General features: G+C 48.8%; 4 protein-coding genes across 4 annotated transcripts; all 4 read right to left on the minus strand.

Annotated features, from left to right (window-relative positions):
- Nucleotides 1–653: 653 nt before the first annotated feature.
- On the minus strand, nucleotides 654–3,618 carry FTJAE_4708 (transcriptional activator Mut3p; the record flags this gene model as incomplete). The annotated part of the gene is made up of 6 exons (XM_037351140.1): nucleotides 654–1,356; nucleotides 1,407–2,643; nucleotides 2,692–3,054; nucleotides 3,118–3,182; nucleotides 3,235–3,362; nucleotides 3,436–3,618. The coding sequence occupies 6 exons, from the start codon at nucleotides 3,616–3,618 to the stop codon at nucleotides 654–656; spliced, it is 2,679 nt and encodes an 892-aa protein (XP_037208181.1).
- Nucleotides 3,619–7,172: 3,554 nt separating this feature from the next.
- FTJAE_4709 (uncharacterized protein) lies at nucleotides 7,173–9,403 on the minus strand (the record flags this gene model as incomplete). The annotated part of the gene is made up of 2 exons (XM_037351141.1): nucleotides 7,173–8,314; nucleotides 8,392–9,403. The coding sequence occupies 2 exons, from the start codon at nucleotides 9,401–9,403 to the stop codon at nucleotides 7,173–7,175; spliced, it is 2,154 nt and encodes a 717-aa protein (XP_037208182.1).
- A 3,751-nt stretch (nucleotides 9,404–13,154) lies between these two features.
- FTJAE_4710 (uncharacterized protein) lies at nucleotides 13,155–15,597 on the minus strand (the record flags this gene model as incomplete). Its single annotated transcript, XM_037351143.1, has 2 exons — nucleotides 13,155–14,996; nucleotides 15,049–15,597. The coding sequence occupies 2 exons, from the start codon at nucleotides 15,595–15,597 to the stop codon at nucleotides 13,155–13,157; spliced, it is 2,391 nt and encodes a 796-aa protein (XP_037208183.1).
- A 1,436-nt stretch (nucleotides 15,598–17,033) lies between these two features.
- On the minus strand, nucleotides 17,034–19,361 carry FTJAE_4711 (uncharacterized protein; the record flags this gene model as incomplete). Its single annotated transcript, XM_037351144.1, has 1 exon — nucleotides 17,034–19,361. The coding sequence occupies one exon, from the start codon at nucleotides 19,359–19,361 to the stop codon at nucleotides 17,034–17,036; it is 2,328 nt and encodes a 775-aa protein (XP_037208184.1).
- Between the last annotated feature and the right edge of the window lie 1,110 nt (nucleotides 19,362–20,471).

The following is a 20,471-nucleotide window of genomic DNA, read 5'->3' on the forward strand; positions in this document are numbered from 1 at the left end:
CTCTCAGGTAACAGCATGCCGTCGACAAAACAGATACAGTTACGGCGCTACCGTGGGGCTTTATGTAACGAAGACATCGAAGACCTAAACAGTTTTATCAAAGGCGAGATCCGGGAAAGAACAAGGAGGTAGCAACATTTGCACGCAGACCGCAATAATCAACGCTCATCTTGGTACAGATTGGGGCCCAGATTGGGGCCCTATCATCAATACTTAAAAGGGAGGGAAGAAGAAACTCCAAAAGACGACTCACCGATAGTAGCAAAACTCAGATCACATACTCCGTAGAAATATCTTCAGTTACGATGCAGAGGGTGATAAGAAGGAAGAAGACCTCGACCTGGAAGGCGACGGGAGTGCGGAGGATGGGCCAAGCTTCAAGCCAGGGGTCTTGTCTCATCAGGTTGACCATACGCACAGATATTTGACCATTGACACTTATCGCTTGCTAATCTTCGTATGTATCCAGCGCAAATAAAAACAAACAGATCTAGATAGTTACTTGAAAGGGACAAAAACCGATACTCGCTCATCTTCCAAGCCTTGTATGTAGTATCATTGCGCATATCTCGTTACATCCAGCCATTACATCCTCTCACCACATGGTATACATGCATCTCAAAATGAATTACCACCCACTGCGCTCATATTTTTCAACAATTGTTACAGTCCTCTCCAAAGTTGCCGTTCTCGACCGTTGGGTATGCGCCAGTAGTCATCTCAGCCCAGCTCCAATCTAGCGTCATTGGCAAAGAAAAGAGGTCTTGCGGAAGAAGCGGCTGCTGGAATGCCGCTACTGGAATCTGCGGGGATGAATTCATGTTTGTGTCGCCATAATTCATTGAGTCAAAGTCGCCCGACTGAGGCACCGGGAACTCTTGAGGCCAGCCAGCTGACATTGCCGAAGGAGAAGGGTCGTTCATTGGACTACCCATGGAGAACTGTCCCATTGAGGCGCCGTTCTGGGGAGGCGATAACTGGGCTTGTGATGATCTTCTCTGAGAATTAGAAGACGCTGAAGTAGTTGTTGCTGGTTCTGCAGTGCTAGGCTGTCGAGCCGTGGCCGTAGTAGCGTTGGTAGATGGTTTATTGGTATCCTGGTTCTTACGCTTGCGTCGAGAAGACTGTTCTTTTTCAGCCTTGTCGATTACAGCCTTGGCTATACGCTCAAACTCGGCACATATACCGAGCATTCGATGCACACCGCCCTGTTCAGCCTCCTGTCCAAGCATGGAGAGGAAGGTTACCACAATGTTCATGAGTCGAGTGTCTGACTTTGCTCGGGGATCGAGTGGGTTCTGTAAGATGTTTCCAAACAGCGTCACAAGTGCAGAAACAGGAAAATAGAGAATCATCCTGACAGTAATGTTAGTGCGTCGCCAGTATGATGAGAGTTCGTAACCTACCAAACGCAGGCAAAATCGCCTTGAGGCACATATTTTAGCAACGAGACTGAAGCTCGGGCTGCAGCCGTGCATAGTGCTGCAGAAGAAAACACCCGCGGGTTTAGTGGTCGGGCATTGAGACCCTGAATGGCATAATTGGCCAGTCGGCTGGTCCAGAGTCCATGGGCAACTGACATGCGATGAATGGTTGTCAGGCAGTTGTAATAGGTAAGATGCAACATGACAACGTGAAGAATCAGAGGAGTGTGCGAGGCATTGATGTCGTGCTCGGGCCGATAGTCAATCGGGATGCGATCCTTCCATTCTTCCAACTTGTGATCCAGCTCGCCGATGGTGTGGAGTAGTTCACCATCTGATTGCTTTGTAGCTTGAACAGAGTACAGCCTCTTATATACTTCACTTTCGATGGTGGCAAACTCACACATAACCCGGAAGAGATTCATCTTACCCTTGCCATCTGCCAAGGGGATATTGCCAATGTTGTCCTCCGGGTCAGCATCCGGAAGCTCGACGTTCATGTCGTCATCGTCCTGGGCAGGTGGACGACCCGCTCGGAGGCAGAGATCTTTGTCTAACATATATGCGATCCAGAAGACTCTTTTCCGTTGCTCGATCTCTATAGGGTTCAGGTTGAAACCAGTCCCGCGCTTATGAAGACCGATACTGTGCGCCAGGCGCATGGCTGCTGAGACTAGTAGCAAAGTGGGCTGAGGGTTTGGCGTTCCTTGCAAGAACAAAGCCATACCAAGGAGGGCTTGAACACTCAACAAATCGGTGTTGCGCATGGTCAGCTCGGGAAATACTCCGATGGCATTCTTCAAGTGACCCCATGCCTTTTCGTCCTCATCCTGTGGTACTAGATTGCTCATAACTCGCAAACGATGGGCAATCGCGAGCGCACAGTTGAGACTGGCCCACCACCCAGAGCCTTGGTAAGGGTCTGACGAGTATTGAAGGTGTACTAGGTGCATGAATGTCGGCCGGTGAAATAGAGGGAAGATGCAATTGAAGTTGTCAAAGAAGTCCTGGAGAAGTGAAAGTGCCTCGGGCTTGGGGGGCAGAGGCCGGAAGATCGGCCGTTGGAATAAGTCGCCAAAGACTTCAGGTTTCCAATTAGTCCATTTGTGGTCATCGACAGATATATCTGATATGGTCCGTTGAAAGGAATCGTCCCCTGTTTTCGAATTCACCCACGACACTCCCTTTGGTGAAAATATGGAGAAGCCAGATGACGATCCTGCAGCATGTCAGTAATGGTGTTCATACAGATACAGTAGTAACTTACCAATGTATCTGGTCTCTCCAAAATTATTTGTTACTAAAGAACACATCAACTCCGAAAGAGCCTCCACTTCTTCCTGATCTTCCTTTTTGATATCATCCACATTCGCAGCTAGTGCAGGAGCTGTTGATGGAGCTGTCGAGGGAGCTGGTGTTGCTGATTTGCGTTTATCATCCTTGGGCGAGGTAAGTGAACTTTGAGGGGTCATCTCGCCCCCATCTGCAGCAGCCGATGGGCCGGATGTCGATTGAGATGGTGAATTAGGGTTGGATGCCGCAGGCATTGACACCTGTCTCGACTTCTCTTGTCTTTCCAGTAACCTTTTCTCTAACGCGCCAAGGTCATCATCATCTTCGTCAAGGAGGCCTGTATATGGAAGGTCAGCACAAAGAGGTCGTGTCAGTAAGGAAAATTCTTCAAATCACTTACCAGAAAGTCTCAAAAGATGCTCCATACGGTTCAGCCGGTTCTCGAGCCCCTCGATGTACTTGGCACTTCATATCTGTCAGTAAGCACATGATGTCGCAATGAGGTTGAATGCCATACCCTTTAGGAGGAGCACGCTTCTTCTCAACTTGCGTGAAGACACACTCGGTCTTATAGTTGATACAGTGAGTACAAGAAGGCATCTTGCCATCACACTTGATCTTTTTCTTCCGGCACATATCACAGGCCTGTTGGAGTTCCGATCAGCACACAATACTCTCTAAAGCCGGCTGCGCCGGGGGTCTATCCTAGGTCCCATACCCTAGCAATCCTCCTTCTCTTGGGGTCGTTTGCATCTTCAAGCAACATGGCCGAATCATTGAACATCTGCGCAGCAATCTCTGGGGGCAACTGCGGTATGCCATCGTAGCCACCAAAAACCTGTGGCGGCTGATTCATGATCGGCGGGGCCATGCCCGGGACCTGAAAGCCCATATGGTCCATCCTGTTCGAGGTGAGAGGGTTTTCTGGTTAGAATAGTCGGTTGAAGTGGGAGTATCGCGTTTCGAGGTTCGCAATGCGTCGCTCCCGTGGGTCAATTCAGAGGCAATGAGCCGTCGCCTTGCGACACGAGAGTTGGAATGCGACAAAGCAACCGTTATAGTGCGATAGGCTGGGCTGTGAGAGTCTCAGTCACTGTGAGATCATCTGTGCGATACGGAGAGTGGGAGCTGGAGCTGGAGCTGACGCCGGAGCTGTGGAGTGAATAATATTTTGTTGGTTGGGGTAAATCGCAGATCGGAGCCCACGGATCACTAATAGTTATTAAGGTATGATAATTCAGACAAGGAGCAAGGAGACGGAGTCGAAAAGGAAGAAGCCGAGGTGGGCGATTTGGAGGCGCCGGTGCGCTAAAAAGCTCCCAGACCAGGTCAAGTCTGCGGTCGACTAACGTTAGCTTGGTTAAGACCCGAGTCTATGACTAGGTATCACTGTCAGACTGAGGCGGAGATGGAGTGGGGTGGCGGAGTTTGGTTGGTCTTGTCTTGGTGTGAACTCCTCTGGCGGGTACTGACTGAGGAGTGAAGTGAGTGTATAGTACTGGTGTGTCAGTAAGTGGTAGTCGACTTTCAAGACACGACGGCGATGAAGTCGAAGATAATGATGGAATTCAAATCCAAGTCTGTGTCGCCAGATCGTGGTGTTGACGAAATTTACATTCATCCGAGTCAACCGATAATGACAAATTCAAAGCATAAACCGGCAAGTCAAGTATCCGTTAGCATTTGCAACTGGAACTGGAACCTGCTACAGTTACCAATTGGTACCTTGCTAACCTCAACTTGGACCGGTGAGACAAGAGAAGTCGCAGGGGAAGGCAAGGACTCAATGCGCGGATATTTGTTTCGAATCCGGGAACGAGGAAAGAAGGCAGGTACCTACCTACCTACCTACCTACCCACCTGCCACTCCTGGTGCACGAAGACCTTCCATTGAGACCCTCGACCCTCAATCAGTGGAGGGGAGGGTGCTGAAAAAAATAACCGACAAAAGAGTGTGCTAAGGTTTGTTGCAAATCATCCTGGGCTTGCCCGAATATTTCTTTCACTGGGAATGAGGTCTCGAGACTTCTTAATACTAAGTACATCAGCACTTACCTAGTGGGTACTATTTAACTGCCATTGAGCATCAAGGCGAGGCCGCCGGCAGTCGTCAATAGACGCTCCCTTCAATAGCTCATGGCGGTGTCATTGACTTCAGCCAATCGTATCAGCCAATTGTCCTAGAATAGAATTGACCCTGTGAGATGCCCTACTGTAGCCGCAGATCAGTTGAATAAACAGTATGTTGGTATCCGTACATAGTACTAAATTACCTACTGGTAGCTCTCTGCTGCAAGCAACGATGTGATGGTTACACATCTCCCTCCTCTCCAGCAAATGATCGTCATAGGGACCCCTGGTTCTACGGCAGTCAATTTTAACTGCTCAAGGCCTCCACTGTAATTCGTCTCTGCTCTTGGCAATGGGTCGCTGAGAATAGCCAACTGTTTATAGAACAGGGTACATGACCCGGAATCCTTCTCTGGATGGATCAAGTCTCCATGTATACACCTTTTACTTGCACGCTACCTACTAAGGTAGGCAGGTACTATATTTTACTATAACGCAACTCTGAACTTGGGCACTGCTCGATTGGTAGGCACTTTGTAGGTCTTCTATCTAAGGTCGGTTAATAGAGATACCTTCTACTACTCTTTCCAGCGTAGGCAGGTACCTAGCCAAGCCACTCTTCCGCAAATAGTATGGCTTCAGCCTAGTAGACCTTGCTAAATATTGACAGTCAAAGTAGCGACAACTGGCGTTAAACAAAAGCTTGCTGTTCATCTCGTGGTTTATATCCGTCAAGTGACCGTCGGGACTACCAAGATGCCTAGGTAGTTAAGGTAGGTAGTCAAGTCTATGATTAATCAATACCTCTTTGACGGGCTTCAATGTTGATCTTTGTGTCAAGACCGGAAAGCCTTGTTATCGCTCGTCTCTCCTGGCCCCCGATCTTACAGATAATCTGTATGCGACCTTGATCCCCTGATGACGTGTCTCAGACTTAAAACACACAGACAACCGTTGGAACCTAACTAAACTACTTTATCTAGCTGTCTAGCCACGCATGCCAACTTGTGCCAGTCTACCTAGTCAATGTCAACGGCTCTCTAAACGCCTGGCAACTTAGTGGATTCAGTTTCAATTGGAAAGAGATCGTCCATCCCGAATACGTCGCTTCGTCCGAACCCAAGGGGGGCTGTGCATCCCGAAACACTTCATTCTTGACTCGTAACAGTATTAGACAAAGCAGCCAATTCTTGATAGAAGGCGCGGGCAATTCAGGTTCATCTAGCCGCTGTATTAATTAATAACACCCATTATCGTGGAGTCAAAGCCGCCGCTGCCCACGTCAAAACATAAATCTTATTGCTTAAATTGACGATGGGTTTCGAGGCCATCACTTGAATTCCTTATAACACTGTGGTGCCTACCTGCATGAAAGCTGTCGAATGTTTCTTGCGAATCCGTCATCCGCAAGAACTCACCTCATCTTTCTTTCAGGGTCCCAACCTTTTGTTGTTTCGGATTCGCCGCGGGTAGTGTTTGATATGCAACGGCACCAGAAGTCTAATGAGACTGCCCCAGCCTCGGAGAGCAACAAATAAACTCAGCAAAATGCATTGGATCCTAAACTTATCCTAAACTTATAATAAGTTACCTAAACTTTTCATCATCGAGGATCAAGGTCCTGAGTTTCTTTCCTCCCCTAGCCCAGGTGAAAGGAAGAGCTCTGGGCCTATAAGAGACTAACTCCATGTATTCAAGAATCGAGATTTTATAGCTTGCATCAGGAGATGTAATTTGAGCAAGGCACGAAGAACGGCAATCGTCTCTCACAGTAGGCCTTCCAGGCCTTTGTATCTTATTCAAATCATGGCTAGCAAGCCTATTATACAGACTATTTCTTCCTCTCAACCTTTTCTAATCCTTTGTCTACAGCTTGCAAATCCATCCAGGGATATACCCCCTTCCCAGTAGAGGTCGTAATGTCGGAAGCGAAGAAAAACAACAAGATAGTTGCAAAAATGTCGTTAATGAGAGTCAAGAAGAGAATGGACAATCAAGTGTCGCAAAGTATATAATTTCCAGGTGAATCAGTCCAGCTTCCTCCGTTTTGTGGCAAAATCGTCCTCCTCTTTATACATGTGACTCCACCTCTAATAACCATATCTTCAGCTTTTGTATGTCCAAAGAGATCCGCAGTGGTGCGACGACCACCGTTAAACGCCAAACAATGTGCTTCGTGCGCCACTTGATACAAGTGGCGGCGACCAAGTTGATGATGAGGAAAAAAAGTATACGATGACCGTGAGCTCGAGGTTGCAGCTGGTTAATGTAGCAGCAGTGGAGGATAAAAATATATGGTAAGATCGCTCATGATGCAGAGCAGGTACAGAACGCTCAGGTATCAAGGATAATCAAAGTAATACGCAAATGCGGATCGTGATATAATCAGATTCTCTCCTGGAACCGTGATGGTGAGCCAAATGATCCATCACGAGATGCAATTGAGCCACCACCTGTTGAGCCTCCCAGAGCATCAGAATCCGGTCTTGGTCGTGACGGGTCCGTAAAAGGATTTGACTCTGTGACAGGCGTTCGAGCTGGGCCGGACCGAATTACAGGCACGCCGCTTATTGGCCGCATTGGTGATCCAAGAGCAAGATGAGGTGAGTCCCGGTCACTCGGATCAAATGCCATAGAGCCTCTCCAGTAGTCAGAGTTACCACTCATGACGCTTTCTCGATTTGCCCGGCCGGTCGATGGGGGTTCGGCCCGCGGATCAGAATAGCCATCACCACCAACCTGAAGAACAGAAGGAAGCTTTTTTCCTGAAACTCGGTAGAACCCTCTCTCACTGACAGGCTCCAGTTCGGAGGTTTTTCGTTGCTTTTTGCCCATCAGTCCCGCAAACGCGGCAGTGATGGCAGCAGATGCCCCAGCACGTTCAGCCATCGATGCACCACTGTCACCGTCAGGCCCAGATGTTGGGCCACCAATTGACCGCGTTCCAGACTGACTCCCACCGAGTATGCCACCTCCGGGATGCTTCTTCTTGTACCTGAGAGCAAACAGGACGAAGAACGCCAAGAACGCCATGCCCGCAATGCTTCCTACGACACCACCTATTACTTGCTTCTGCTGAGGCGAGAGTGTGCCAGTATCAGTGTTGTTGGAGTTCGAAGTGGTCGTCGCCGCTGGTGGTTGGTTATCAGCTGTTGCGGCACCGCTACCTCCTTCATTATCTTCGTCTCCCCACGAACCAGAGGACCAAGTTTCCTGGGCCGAAATGCTCGAGTACACCGAGTCAGAATAGCTGTATGTCGAAGTGTCGCTAGGGTTGATGGAAGAGGTGACGAAGGTCGAAGATACCACCAGGACAGTGGAAGAAGTGCGGGTCCTTGAAGCTGTGTTCGTCGTTGGCGGTGTCGTGGTTGTGGAAGGCTTGGACTCTGCACGAGTCACGTCGGTAGTAGCTGGTAAGGTTTCATTAGACGTCACTTCTGATGAAACATCTTGCGTCGCTTCAGAGGTCAAGTCGGATGTAGTCTCTATTAAAGTAGGGATGTCGGTTGTTGTCGGGGTCAGGTCATCTGAAGCAAGCGATGTCAGTCAGCACATGGCTTGGTCATAAACTCAAACTATAAATAGGAGGGGCGAATATTCGTACCGGTAGTTACGAGGGCAGTCCCCGACCCACTAACATCCGAGGCTGTTGTGTCAACCACAGTAGTAGGAGCAGCTGGTAACGTTGTTTCGTGACTCGCAGTATCAGGATCTGTCGACGTCACAGGTCCATTAGTCTCATTTGTTGGAGGAACCGTGTTAGATGGTAAATCGGCAGTGGGTAGCAACGTCGTGTCATTGGCGGGCTCGGGCACTGAATCAGATACGGTCGCATCTGGGACAGGCACAGACGGTGATGGGTCGGTCAACCCAGGTGTTTCCACGGCGGTCGCGGCTGGAGCGGACGGAGATAACGGAACATTGTAGCTCGCAGCCGGATCCGACGCCACGGCCGCCACGGAGATCTTGGGTTCCGGGTCAGAAATGGCGGCGACGGTGATACCCGAGGCAGAATCCACGACGACGGTAGCAGGTGGTGCGTAATAGGTTTGTACTTCGATTGGCGATCCGACTGAATCGACGACCTGAACAACAGACACAGTCTGAACAACTTGAGTAACGAGATCTTGTTGAGCGCGAGGTTTTAGAGCATGGGCTTCGGCGATGGCGTGTACGTGGTTGGGCTGGGCAGCACGAAGATGGAGGTTGGCGGGCGACTTGCTGCGATGCAAGCGGTGGTGGGAGTGATGGGAGTGGTGGCCGGTCTTGTGGAGCTGCAGATGGCTCTGTTCGGCTGGTTCGTCAACGATTCTGTCATCAACGGTTTCGAGCTGGTGTAATTGGAGATGAGCGTGGTGGAGATGGTTTGGAGAGATGTCCTTTTCACTTTCGCTGGAACGTAGGAAGCGAGGTTGCGAATAAGAGCGAGATTGTTGATTAGAACCAGGGTCAGATTCACTCAGGACGGACAGATCCGAAGTAGGAAGGGAATGTGACTTTGAAGGATCCAAGTTTGAATGCAAATGATCGACATCCGTATCCATATTCCCATTGTTGCTTTCCTTACCCATATCCAGGGCCTGAGCGAGTGAAGGCCCGCTGGATGAGTAAGTCATTGGATTGGATATGGATGCGTCGCGGCGGCGGGCGTGGCCCGTTGAGAACGTGGCGATGAACCTGTAAGTACACTACAGTACTTGCAATCCAGGTGACGAGAGAGAGCCAATGCCAACTTTCGCTTCGCTATAATTTTAGTCGATGTGGCCCTGTAGTGCTGCGTAAAGGTGGCCCGTTGTTGTAGCCCGGCCTAGGTGCTAACTACCTAACGCAGGGGACGTGCACCAACCGGTTTCAGAGGCGGATACCTAAAATAACAACACGACTTTGACCTAAGTGGCTCCTTGAGCTGAAGGGGGACAAGGACAGACGAATTTGACCCCAATGCGGAACACGATGTGGTGATCGTATTCGCTAGTGCGTGCTTCGAGAAAGAAGTGTTTCTGTTTTCTTCTTTCTTTGCATAAGTGTTAGTTTCCTAAGAGGGACTGGTTTCTTGCGTCGGTTCTAGAATCAAACAGAGTGCAAATCGTATCAGCTCCCGTCAACAAAGCACATGATCGATCGTTGAAGCACTCGACTGGGAGAGGAATGGCAACGGCTCCAACAATGACGCGCAAGCACTAATCAACACGCACAAACAGGCAAAGAATTGGACTGGTTTGGGTATGATTTTCGTGCAGAGACAAAGGACGGGTCCAAGCTGAATCAAGGAGATATTTTCGCCCCTATGCAATCTTGCTCCGTCGTTGCTTGGTCCTTTGACTCCTTGATTTGAGCCGTGCTTCCAGGTCGGTACGACACAAAAAATCGATATACGACAACAAATAAATGGATAATGCCTTGATCGTGAAGCCCTTCCGGCGGCGCTGATCTGATGAATGCAATCCCGAGAGGTAACGAGCGGTAGGTCTATCGTGATTGGTGATGTTGTATTGCGTGGTGAGTGCTGGCTCTGATGATATGAGCTTGCTTTGTTCCCGTTTTTTCTTGTTTGCGTAGGTAGGTGGATGTGCACAAGCAACAATGGTCCTCCCGGTTTCTTGGATGTTGGTTATCCTTCCTTTTCAATCTCAATTTCCAATTACTATTATCGACAATTGTATGGCGACAGGCACAAACAGGAGCGCTAGTTGAGTAGTCGTCGTCAACGTCGTGATTTTTGGTCGTCCGGATTCGTCTCAGAAGGGATGGTACAAAAAGAGCGATGTCGTTCAGGGAAAAAGAATAAAGAGAGTGACTAGTGAAGACAACAGAGCAAAAGAATGAGAGTATTAGGGTCGGTGACAAAGGGTAGCAAGAGCAAAGAGAGAAGCCCCAGTAGAGCAAAAAAAGAGAGACAGGAAACAAGAGAGACAAGGTCAAGACAAGACAAGACAAGACACGACACGACGGGAGGCGCCTATACTAAAATTGATGCGATGCGGGACAAGGAAACAGGAACAGGCTGAGAACACAAGCCAAACACGACCTTTGCTCAGGGTACTGTTGATGGCGACCTTCTGAGAGCGTTCCTCCAGGTCGTGCGTGTGTGTGGTGCATGGATCCACGGGGGTCCCTACTTAGTCTGTTGTACTGGTACCTGGAGCTATTCCCATTCTTCTCTCAGTCTTACCCTTTTCCCTCTCTGTTCCTCGTGAATTGCGTGCCTCTCCCCTGTCAATATTCGGTGATCATGCCTAGGTTAAACTGGACGATGCGCGGTTATGAATGAGCTAACGGTCATGGACAAGAGGCCCGAGATGGAGATAATCTCGCTTCAAAGAGGCAGGCCAATCAACGTGGAGCAGCCGTACGACATAACGGCATGGGTGGGATCAGTAGGGCCATCACTTTATTAGCCAATGCCCACGAAATACGGCAAGAAACATGATTCGGAGGTATTTAGAGCCGCAGGGGCAATACCACGGTTGAGTCGTGCTCTGGTTGGTGTAATCCAGAATTGGTGGTCAACCAACAACATCCAATCTCACGGATGGACTGTTCAACTACAGCGGTCACGTTGTACAGAACTTGAACCACGGTGCGGCACAACGTTGGGCCAGATCTAATACTCGTCAAGGTCACCCTCAACATCAGGTAGCCCCTTACAGAGCAATCAGCGAACAAGAAACATGCAGCCTACAGGAGCCACAACTGCGCTTAGAAGCCAGGGTCTGATGTGCTGGACCCTAGGGAGCAAGAAAGAGCCAAAGATTTCCCCCAAATGATAAAAATAACTGGTCTAAATGCTTCCTAAGTCTATACTAAGTTTACCTAAACCTACCTAAATATTTTTATTCCCTAGGTTATGTAGAAGTCCAGGTCTTTTTGCCCCCCCCCCCCCCGCCAAAATCTGGTTGCTATTCTCTTTGCTTCTATGACTGTGAATTCGAGGGAATCGATGAGTTGATGATATTAATACCTTGACAAAAACAACAACAACCCCCTTTAGCGTGTAGAAACAGGAGCCGTTCAACGCCATCTCATTCAACAGTCCAAACCCACTGAGACGCATAATCGAATCCATGTTCCCAGCTTAATAGTCTTACGTACGGAGTACTATACTAGGCATTGTCTTAAGCTATTCTCTAGATGTTGCTAGGACCAAAGTGGTGGGTTTTGGTAGGAGAAAACGGTGGCCCAGCATGGGTGGCACGGGTGGGTGTGGCCCAGGCCCCGAAGTATGGTTCTCATTCAAACAACGGAAGAAGCAACGCAATCGGGGAAATTAAACCGGGGTCACTGAGCACGCATGTGTCACGGAAGACCTGACGAATCGGGGCTAACAGCTGAGATTCGATTCAAAGCTTGGCATTTATTGATGGACTGCCATGGCCTCATAGCCCGAGGGGTTTTGCAGTGTTATTAGCAGTCGGAAGTTGCAAAAAGGAGTTCTAAATAGGACGTTAACCATCATTGCCAACACATGCCAGTAAGGAAATTTAGTGTTTGTATCCGTAGGAGACTTTACATAACTCAGGTGATGATCAATATTGTTCCGAGCTGTAAGTTGATCAACCAATCTGATGTAAATCATTGTACAGATCGACATCCAGCCAGTTTCGGGCCCTAGGCATAGAAATATTTATTGTTCTCGATGTTGTATTAAACCTCACTGAATATTGCATTTTTTACTTGTTTTTCTTCCAGTGTTTACCCTCCCTTATTCTTCTTCTCTTTTGGTACAATTAGTAGAAACACTTCTACCCCCAGTGACATTCCAATTCCTGAGACCTAAGAATATTCCAAAAATACCCGGACCCTTCCACCACGTAAACAAGGCCTGGTCCGTATAGATATGGGTCCCTGGTCCGTGATGACCTGAGCCTAGGCCCGCCTGCAACAGTGGATCTGCTGTACTTCCATCATGCGTGTCTAGGAGAGGAAAGAAAACTCAGGACCTCAATCTAAAATGATAAAGAGACTTAGGTAACTTTGTATGGTAGGTAAGCTTAGGATAAGTTTAAGATACTTGAGTTTAGGATACCTTTTGCCGAGTTTATTTTAACAACCTATTAAGGTCTGACATTTTCTTTATATGTCTTTCAAGTCGCCATCTTGCCATATAATTATTAATTCTCTAGCTAGGAAGGAGACTTTAGTTGTAATATGAAACAATAAAAACAATTAGAAATAAAAAACTACTTAGGCTAATTCACTGAAGATTTATTTTTCGGAAGCTTTTGCTTAAATATGTTTGGTTACCCGAAAGTTCTTGATCTTGGTTCTGGCTCCTCCCCCCAATGCTTGGATATCGCTTTATGCCACTCGCACATATGGGTATTTGTGTTGTCCCGATCTAACTTACAGCATGTATTCAGCCCTCTGTCACTTAAATGATCCCTTTTCCATGTCCTGAATCGTCCTCCTGGTCATGTCATCTTGCACCCACCCCATAATTCGGTTGCCAACATCACCAACAAGCTTCTCATAATGTTGTCCTGCGAAGAAAAGACCACAGTGTGCACCAACTTCGTCCACGTCTGCCATGTAGATGTCGACCCAGGTTGGATCATCCATTCTGCCACCCTTGGTAGGCAGATTACAGAATTTTCGGAGTTTCCGAGGTTTTGATGGCTTAAGGCTACCAGCCTTCGTGATGGCTTCGGCTTCGGCTTCGGCTTCGGCTTCGGCTTCAGCTTCAAGTTTGTATTGGCTCTCAAGGTTATTGTTTCCCTGGGTATCTTCATGATCTTGCACCTTATGGGCCTCATTTTCGTGCTCGGAAGCTTCCTTGACAAGGCGTTGCTCTTCTTTTTGCGATTCCTTCTCTTTCCTCTGCGATTCCTTGAGAGCTTCCTTTTCCCGCCGAGCTGCCTCTTTCAGGGCTTTTTCTGCCTCTTTTTGTGAACGCTTCTGGCGCTTTTCGATGAGTTTCTCACGCTCTCGTACTGCCTTAGCATGGTCTTTCAGAGCATTCTCGTGGGCACGTCTAATGCGCTTGGCCTCGCGTTCAACTTGCTTGCGCTCGTCTTTTTCCATGTACAAACTGGGGTCGGGCATATCCGGGGTTGTTGGGGGGTCAGGGAGAGGAGGCAGATCTGCCTCTTCTTTTCCTGGTAACAAATTGGTCGTTACCTCGGACTCAGCAGGCGTTTCGTCCTGGAAGCTAAGGGTGGCAGTTTCGGGCAGAGGATGGGCAGGAGATTCCTCGTCAATTGGCGTAGGATCGATGCTCTGCATTGACAACCGGTTGACATCAGAAGCTAAAGCCTCGTAGTCATCGACTTGATTGTCCTTTATTGTGGCATCCGATGCCCGGGCTTTTACATATGAATCTAGTATAGTTTGGTGATCTCGAGAATTCCCGAGGGTATCACGATGCTCCAAGGTGATGATAGGCAAAGGGCTCTCCTGGCGGGTATGCGGTTGGATCTGTTCTTTGGCATTTGTCTTGGTTGGTAAAAAGTCCAACTCCACGGAAGACGAAGATGCTGAACTGTTCGATTGAGCATATCTCGTTTCGGGGTGAGCTGTGTTAGCTGTACTAAGCTGAGGGCTACTAACATCAGGGCTTGCGTTGGGTGATTTTGGGCGCCCCGTGCATAGAGTGTAGTAGTTTACAAAGCGAACTCTCGTCAAAGGTCTGGCTGAGCTCTGGTTCATCTCTTCTGGTTGAAGATCATCAATGTCTTCCAGGGCACGTATCTTGCGATACCGGGACTCAAGTCCTGTCGGGTCAGCAAGGCAGCTGCCAAACTCAAGGTATGAGAATATGTGTTTGGCGGCAGCCTGTATCAAACCCTCGGATCGATACTTGTTGGCGAAGTGAAGCATTCGTTGTACAAAAGGGCGTTCTTGCAAGCCCGAGTCATTGAAGAAAGGTTGGTTGAAATAGGGTTGGTTAGCGAAGGGATCGGATTGCGGTTGAGACGAGGATGCAATGGACGGAAGACTTGTGGATGATGCAGGATCAGTGCTTTGAGAGTTGGTGAGATATAGTGAGGAGACACTGGGGTCACCGGGAATTGACGCCTCAGGGCTCGTGGGAGTTGTGTCACTGGTACCTCTCTGGTTGCTATCTTGTGGTGGTGTAGCTGCGGGTTTGAATAAGCTAGTTATACCAGACACAACGATACCAGGATGAAGGCCAATGAATGGGCAATCCAGGGATACATGTCCTAAAATTCGATGCTTGAAAGGATATAAACCATATGGACTTGGGTTGGGCTGTCGTTGAGTTTAGCAATATCCATGTGTACAACGATTTAAGATGACGAACCATAAGCACGACGTCGGCAGCCAGGATACCTCCCATCGAATGCCCAACAAGAACTACATCAGTATTTGGGGACTCGTGGGGACGAAGCCACTCGCTGAAGTTATCTCGTGCGACGCCTACTGAGCGATATGTCTTGTACCGCGGGTAAATCTTAGAGTGAATGACATGAGACTCGGCGAGGAGGTTGGCCAGCAGAGCATGAACATGGGCGGGAAACGATTGAAAAGACTGGTCGTTTCCTAGGAAACCATGAATATAGATGATCAGAAGTTTGCGCCGACCTAAGTAATCAGCAGGGTTTGTAGCCTGGCCATCTCGTGAAGTGTCGGGTAGGAGAGACTGTGTAGACGAAGATCGCGGATCTGGGCCAAGCCATGGCCCAGCAGAAAGAGTGTGCATATATGGTCCAGGAGTTGATGTTGACGAAGACGCAGCAGAAGGTGTTGTCTGGTAAACCGCTGAAGTTGAGGGGTTGACTGGCTTTCGGGGAGGTATTGGAGGCCTTTCTGAGTAGGCCGGTGGTGGTGGTGGTGGTGGTGAGGGGTCCATGATATGTATCAGATTGATGAGAGATGTCGTGGAGCGAATGATAGAATGAATGGCGGAGGTTTGAATAAGCCTCAAACGTTACAGCTTCTCTGCTCACGGTTCACTCATCTGACTTTTCAGCGGCTTAACGGCTGAACTTAGCAACATTGGTGAGTCAGTGTTGTTATATAGAGGTGAAAAGGCGTTGAATTCGGATTCAGATAGTGATGAGTGTGGGGTGTCAGTCGTTGGGCCTTGAAGAGGCTGTGCCTCATGTACAACGAATTGATCAGATTTGCCTCAGGTTCCGTGTGACTGGGCCTTCCATAAACGCGGGATTCTGAAACACAGAATGATGTCGACGGTGCCAAGATCAACAGCGATGTATGTACCAACTTTCAAGTAATTGCAGCCCTTTCCGGTCTGGTCTTGTTGTTGTATTTTTAGGTAGGTATCAGGTGGGATGCCTTACCAAAAACTCTCAAGGTCGCTAAGTAAAAAGGTGGGGGGTCCAGGAACACAGATCATACCTACACCATTGCCATTTCCTTCACACTGAAAGTGAGGACTATCCAAGTTTTTGCTATTCACAGTCCACAGCAGCCCTTGATGCAAATATCTGCATTAAAGTTTGGAGGGTCTTGGAGACGAGTTGCATATATCGCTCTTAGACTACTAGTATTTCACCCCTTCTTTAACGTTAGTATATTTATCTTTGAACATCACACTGCCAAGTATCGTTCTCATCATCAGGACGCCATTCATCTCATGCCTTAGTTATTCTGTGAGTTGTGGGGGAAGCCAACGAACAGCAAAACGGCCGATCTGCTCGACTTCTTGATTTCTTCGTCCTCGTCACTTCCAAAGAATAGATCCTAATGGACAAGGGCGGTCAGCATGGGTATTTTGTATGACTTGCAGGACAGACATAACGTTGTAGTGTTGGCTGCAACATCTGGCAGATTAGCAATATTAATAGACGAGGAACGTCGTCCAAAGATGATGCTAAAATAAACTTAATAAAGAGTCCCCTGAGCTTAGGCTAAGTTACCTGAGTCTTTCCATCATTTAGGGTATCTCCAACCTAAGTTGTTTTGCCTCCCCCCTGGGTAGGTACCTGTTAGCTGAAGCCAGTTGCCCTGCGCCTCTTTCTCTCGTAATAGACTTTCCAGATATTAATCATTATATTCTACACTATGATATTCCGTAAACATGTGAGATGGTATCTAAGTAAGTAAGACAACCGACGAACACCATACCAACCATTTGGCCATCCATGCAATACTCATCCATCTGTTATACACTTCCGGATCTATCCAGATACTCATTACATATATGGCTATCAATATCATCCTTTATGGCCGACCAGGAAACCCAGACAAGGATAAAAGAAAATTGAGCGTGCCATGAAAATGGGACTTATAGCACGCAGGTGCATGCATACATGAAGGCGATTATCAATAGATATCGAGCTCCCTCAGCTGCACGTCTAGCCTCCTCTCGTTTTTCATCGCCCCCTTGACAACAGCTGTATCCTCGTCCACACCAAGCAAGCCACCAGCACCAAGCTCAAGTATACCAAGACGAACCAAAATGTCCTTAGCGTTCCAGTTGCGCCGGCCACAGATAAGAACGCTGGCAGAATCGTAGGACTCGTCGACCTTCCAATCGCGGCCAGAAATAAAAGCGCCAATAAGCTCATGCTCGCCTGGCGGGAGTTCGGAAGGGGACTCGGGGGACGGTTGCGCTGCGCGGAGGAGTAGAGCTGCGATGGGAGAATGAAAGGCGTCGAGGAGGTCGGGCGACGTAAATGTGATTGCTGCTGCGCTTGAGGACGTAGAAGCGGATGATGTAGCAGGAGAAGGCACCATAAGACGGATTTCGAAGCAATACGTCGTGAGGCGGAGAAAGGTGATAGGTGTTGAGCGAGCGGCGATTTCTTTCCCTTCTGTTTCCCAACAGAGAATCTTATCATCCTTGAAGCCAATAGAAATTGTCATATTGGGAACTGCAGAAATGTTGTCGACAACAGGAGTTTCCTCGCCAACTTGGTAAAAGCTCAGATTTGGCCCATGTCCAGTATACTCAGGGCGGAGCTTCCAGCCAAGCCAACTCCATGAAGGGAATGGGCCCTGAAGCTGCAAAGGGTGTGTCGATATATCGGCATTGCCTGGGGGGTCGTACATCCAGCCGAGACCGACAGCTAGCCGATCAGTTCGTGTGGGACTAGACACGTTTTTGAAGTCCTTTTGATGGAAGAGAGGGAGCCCAAGAACGGTTTCCAGAGCATTGTCCATCTGGGCATACCTGTCCAATATACCTCTGAAGGCGTCCAGGCGGTCTTCTGGGAATGAGAATTCACGACTGACGTAGCCGCTGACGGTGTTCCTAAAATCGCCTGTACAACCGCCAGCACCGTTATCAGGGAATACGCGGCCGAGGTTGAGGGCAGGTTTTGTCTGCAAAGGGAAAGAGATGGATTCATGACAGTGGAAGGTTTGGCACTGAAAGTAGATTTGCGATGGAGTAAAGACAAGACGACGACGTGATAGAAGCCCTTCCTGATATGTCCAGCCACGGGATGCCCACTTAGAGTTGGCCACTTCAACATCAGGTCTCGTCAGTGATGTGGTGAAACATCCAGCCTCGGTCTGCAGCGATAGCTGCTCTTCACGCACCACACTGATACCGGGAATACCGTCTTCCACGCCTTGGCCAGCTGCGACAATGATAGTTAATGCAGATCGAGCATAAATATCTCCCATTTTTTCCAATTGCCGTCGGCGCTCGTGCGCGTTATATTGGGGAAAGCAAAAACGGTCAACCCAGAGATATCGGAAACCAAGAGACTTGGTCACAGCTATGGCATCGGTAAGCAGCGGAGGTAGCACCTCAGGCAAGCCATTATGATCCCATTCTTCGTCGGTCGGGCTGCCTCGCACATAGCTCAGTGTGACATACTCGAGTGCCTCCACGTTGAGGTCGTCCACAAACACCACCTGGTTGTCCTGGCAGTCCACAAGCTTGAGACCTCGGATCGGGGGCCCAGATGAAGCGCATTTGGTGTGAGAATGGTTGGACCGGCAAAAGTCCAGCCAGGTCCGAGGTAACGCAATGTCCAGCTTGGGGGGTATCACACGGCCCCGGATCACAGGTGTAGTCTCGCTGTACCCAGCCATATCGTCATCCCCATCCACGATGCGCACGATATAACCCCACGGTAGCACCTTGCTCTTTGTAGTGACCTCAAATATGACCGCACCTCCGAGTTCATGTTTCTCTCCAACTCCGAGGCGCTCAAATGCCTGGCGAATGCGCAGATAAGGCGTGAACTTGCGTGTTATGTCCGGCTCAGCGCCTACTAAGGCTTGAAAGAAAATGCAATAAGGGCAAGCTGAGAGCTCGGCGAGGGTGTGAGCCAGGGGAATCCAAGGCCGCGGCTGTCCTGGGCGCCAATTGAGCAGTGACGGGAAATCTATTGTCGCGCAGATGGCACAGGGCTGATTCTCTTCATCGGCAATAAGTCTGCTAAGGCCATTTCTTGCAGGTTTTCTATGCTCCGGCGCTGCGCCGCGGCGACGTCGTGATGTAAGTTGGTGAACATCGGGGGAGCTCTCTCGTGTAGAAGCGGAATCTTCGGTCTGGTGGTGTCCATTGGCGCTCTCTGGGCGACCGCGCCCAAGTCGTGTAAAGGCAAAGAGCCTCGATATCTTCTTCATCCCAACACGAGCAGCTGTATTTTGACCCGCGGAGGGTTTGGCTGCCGCCGTGCCATTCTGGCTCATTGGGCTATTCGATCGTTTGGGGAGCTTCCTTTGCGTGGGTTGACGCGACAGCGTTGGCGGTTTACGACATGCGAAGGGGCAGTGATGGCAATGATAGTCGTAAAATAAATATACGGAATTTCAACGAGCGTTTGGTGGTTTAGCTTAGTAGTTGATTTGATTTCGGTACTTTAGTGCAATGCACACGCGGGGCTAAAAGTGACGGCGTCGCCGAAAGGGGTCGAGCAGCGGGGGTTGAAGTAAGGAGAAGGTAGGAAAATATATGCCCATTAGGTATATCAATCTTGCTTCCCCTCTTCAGCTCCAACTCATGTTCGTCGATTCAATTGCCAAAACGAAATCTTCTGGGGAGACTGAGGGCGCTGTGGTTGTAGTGGAACAGAGAGACGAAAAGAGATAGTCTAAATTATGGAATAGGCAAATTCCCCCTAATGGGGCACGAGGATGTGGTATGTTCATGTTTGGTATGGCCGAAGGCCCCGACGTAGGAGTAATCAAGAAACGAGCCAATATAATACCAAATAAGGTGCCTTGCCTACCTTGTCGATGATAAAAGTAACTGGATTCTTCCACATTCAATGTGTAGAGTTGTCTATACAGGGTCAGGTTTCTGCCATTACTTGACCATAATGGTATCACATCACCGAAAGCTATATGCTCCTATTGTTTCTGTCAAGCACAAACTTCAGTTTGAGGAAGCTCTTATTAGCTTGTCAATCATAACCCAAAGGAGGATGCAGGTCTGCAATGCCGACATATCGTACATCTAGCATATCACCTCTTATCCGGTAAGGGATGAAGAGACAATATTTGTTTGCGACAGTGGCCGCTTCGTTGATCTTTGGTGAAACTTCCTTCGCATCCCATTGGATACGGCATGTTTTATCTATCTTCTTACAGTTGGTTGGAGGAGCTCCTTGGCTTGTTAGCTAGGCTTGGTTCAGCAAAAGCAAAGCTTGAATGGACCCTTGAAATTAGTTACGGCTGAAGCCCATTTAAGCTAGCTAAGCCTCAGGGAGCAACAAAACATGATACTTGAGAAGAGAATGCTAGAATAAGCTTCATAAAAAGCCCCCTAAGCTTAGGATAGAGGCCCTACGTGTTCTTGCT

Source organism: Fusarium tjaetaba (genome assembly GCF_013396195.1).
Source record: "Fusarium tjaetaba strain NRRL 66243 chromosome Unknown NRRL66243_c0000090, whole genome shotgun sequence".
NCBI lineage: Eukaryota > Fungi > Ascomycota > Sordariomycetes > Hypocreales > Nectriaceae > Fusarium > Fusarium tjaetaba.